This window comes from Hipposideros armiger, unplaced genomic scaffold, assembly GCF_001890085.2.
Source record: "Hipposideros armiger isolate ML-2016 unplaced genomic scaffold, ASM189008v1 scaffold_167, whole genome shotgun sequence".
In the NCBI taxonomy this organism is placed as follows: domain Eukaryota; kingdom Metazoa; phylum Chordata; class Mammalia; order Chiroptera; family Hipposideridae; genus Hipposideros; species Hipposideros armiger.
Genome location: NW_017731517.1, coordinates 2219585 through 2223140, shown reverse-complemented (window position 1 = coordinate 2223140; position 3556 = coordinate 2219585). Strand labels below are relative to the sequence as shown.

Here is a 3556-nt window from a genome sequence, read left to right as displayed (position 1 = left end):
GGCAATGGCCTCAGCAGGGCACCAAGGAGGAGACCCCTGGACACTCAAGGCGGCTGAAATCTGAGCGCATGGGGAGAGCAGCATGGAGAATGGTGTCGCAGGTGGTAGGGAGGATGGAAAAGAAGACGAGGGAGGCTTTTCCGACTTTGCTTGGAGCTCACCGCCATGCATTGTGTCATTCCATTTCCTTCAGTACCTGGAGGAGGAGTACCGCAAGGGAGCCAGGGAGGACGACCCCCTGCCCCCCGTGCAGCCCTACCACTACGGCTCCCACTACTCCAACAGCGGCACCGTGCTTCACTTCCTGGTCAGGATGCCTCCCTTCACGAAGATGTTTTTAGCCTATCAAGGTAAGGATTGTTTTATAACCCCCTGAAAAGCCATATTGTCATCAGAAAAGAAAACCTGGCTGACTTCCTGGGAACATCTTGACACTATTCAAACCACAAGAAAAAGAATTCTATTTATTCCTTCGACCATGTTCTTTTCAAAAACCCCAAAGTAAGCCAAATTATCTTGCTAATGTCTCAAATTTTAGCTTCAAATTAAAACAGGTCTGAGTTTATAAAAATACAGTTTGGTTTTTAGAAATTAAGATGTAATTCACACATACCATAAAATTTACTTTTTTACCCTTTAAACATGTATGCAATTTATTTTTAAAGATGTTCAACTTAATAATTACTCCATATCACACAAGTTACCTTTAGACCCTACAGGGGAATATGTTATTGTAATTCGTTATAATGCCTCCTAAATAAACACTAGGAGCGTCACGCTGCCACCTTCACCAAAGTAACTTTCTAGTTAGTAATCCTCTACCTTGGTGTTTTAAGCGACAGCCTTCAGGCCTGAAATTGATTAGGTAGAGGTGAATTTACTGATCTGTGTGCAAACAGGGACACACAAACCTATTAGTTTCTAATGAGAAGTGTGGTACTAGCTCTGTGGTTGTTCCTTGTGGCACCCACAGTCCTTTGTGGAATCCTTGTCCATTCATTTCCTCTGCCCTTGAACTTCTTTATACATTTTACTCATCTGTACCCTCTGGGAGGGATGAATTTTGTATTCTCTCTCCTTGGTCTATNGGTTTTCAAGACATGGAAACAACCTAAGTGCCCATCAACAGATAAATGGTTAAAGAACATGTGGTACATTTATATAATGGAATATTACTCAGCCATAAAAAGGAATGAGATCTTGCCATTTATGACAACATGGATGAACCTTGGCATTATGCTAAGTGAAATAAGTCATACAGAGAAAGACAAATACCATATGATCCCACAAATACTCATATGTGGAATTAAAAAAACGATAAAAAAACTTAGCTCATAGATACAGAGAAAGGATTGGTGGTTGCCAGAGGTAAGGGATAGGGGGAGTGTGTGAAATGAGTGAAGGGGTCAAAAGGTACAAGCTTCCAGTTATAAAATAAATAAGTCCTGGGATATAATGTACAGCATGGAGCTATAGTTAATACTGAATTGCATGTTTGAAAGTTGCTAAAGAGTAATCTTAAAAGTTCTCATCATAAAAAAAAATTCTGTAAGTATGTGTGGTGATGTATGTTAATTATACATATTGTGATCATTTCACAATATATATAAAAATCAGATCATTATATTTTACAACCAAAGCTAATATAATGCTGTATGTCAATTATATCTCAATTTTTAAAAAATACTGTCTTATTTATTTTAAAGAAAAAATAACTGCAAATATACTACTTGGTGTATTTTTGGATGTTTTCATTATCACTGCTGAAAAGTAGGCCTCATTTAGACAGTTTTCAAGGAATCAGAGTCAGTTTAATATATTGGTCAATTAAAAAAATAGCAAATGCACATTATTTATACACTGCTGATGGATATTTGAATTTATACACTACTGATATAAATAGATGCAATCTTTCTGGAAGGCAATTTGACAATATGCTTGTACATAGCCAAAGAACTTTCAATGTGCATACTCTACTTTAGCAATTTAACTTCTAGGACCTTTTTCTTTGGAAATACTTAAGGTTAGGGATATGTGCTTGACCAGACAGGTTCCCACTGGAAGTAAGTTTCATGAGGCAGGAACTCAATTTGTCTGGTTCATTGCCGATAACGGTGCCTGGCACTGCAAGCAAAGATTTAGCCATAAGGATAGTCCTCACATCCTTTGTTAAAGTACCTACATTTAGAAACAAGCTAAATGTCCGACACTAGGTTTGAGTAAATTGTAATACATTGCAGCCATTAAAAATTATATTGTAGGGCCGGCCGAGTGGCGCGATGGTTAAGAACTGGCTTGGGACGCCAGAGGGCCCCGGTTCGGATCCCACATAAGAGGGCCAGCAACTTGTCTGTTCCCCTTCCCCCAATTCCCCAGCACTGTTCCCATCCCCCCAATTCCCCAATAAAAAAAAAATCTTTAAAAAAAATTATATTGTAGAAATGTATACAATAGGCAGGCAAAGATGTTCTTTTTATTTAAAATGTGAATATACATACAAAGATAAGCAGTAGAACATCTGGGAAGGTGTATACAAAATGTTGTACCTGTGGGTAGTGCCACAGTTCAAGATGTGCTGTGGCTAATTTTTGGCTTATTCTGTTTGCTCATCAGTAATTTCTGATTTTTTAGCCACAACAGTAAGTACTACTTGGGTTCAAAAAAACCTATTTCCGCTATTTAGAAAAAATTGCATGCCAGGATCTTAAACATGATTTCTCTTTTTTTGAGCTGTGAGTTCATATTTATTCTATACAACTATTTTTACTTTTTAGCGAAGCTTTAGGATTGGAAAAGTCTCAAAAGCAAAATTAGTATGTTTACTATTACTAATTTCAATATCCCTAGGAAATGATTATCCAAAAATATAAATACAAATAGCAACATGTGGCTAACAGACCTGGTTTGACTTATTGAAACTCGGGCAAATCTTGATGTTGATCTAGTCATACCACATGTTGAAATTGTGGGTGGCCCCATCCTGGGGCCAGACCGCCTGCTCCTCTGGGCTGTTCTCTTGCTCTTTCACAGAGATGCTGCTGGACTCTGCAGCTCATACAAGTGAGGGCTCCTGATTCAGTTCTGCTGCCTCCCTGATACAGTGCGAACCCCAGCACAGACACGTCCACACGCATGCGCACGTTCTCTACGCTGCGCACATGGTGTTACTCACGATCTGCGTGTTAGGTAGCAAAATGTTGATCTCAGTGCTCTCCCTCCAGATCTCAGCTTGGTTGTTTTAAGCCTGTATAGTTTCTTCAGTTTTCACACATTAACCTGATAATTGTGTAACATGTCCTCACGATCATATTTCCTGTCCAAACTGTGCATCACTCTTCACTGCCGGACTGGGAAATGGGCACAGGAGCTCCCAGGGCTTGGTAGGACTCAGCTGCCACAGTCAGCATCAGTCACGATCATGGAGGAAGTAGGCGAAGTAGGGAGAGGAGGAATAGCAGCTCTTCTTGTAGAAGTTACTCATAAGTCAGGAATTCCTAAAAGGGGTATGGATCTGTTTAGAAAATTCTACCCTAATAGTTTATGAAACCATAATTTT

The 3556-nt window shown here is 39.4% G+C and overlaps 1 protein-coding gene across 1 annotated transcript in view; it reads left to right on the top strand.

The window, feature by feature from the left end:
- The window catches only part of LYST (lysosomal trafficking regulator), a 165442-nt gene that overhangs the window by 118253 nt on the left and 43633 nt on the right, over positions 1–3556 (top strand). The window contains exon 39 of the mRNA XM_019651799.1: positions 82–350. Within this exon, the coding sequence (XP_019507344.1) occupies positions 82–350 (269 nt within the window). The remainder of the gene's footprint in view (positions 1–81; positions 351–3556) is intronic.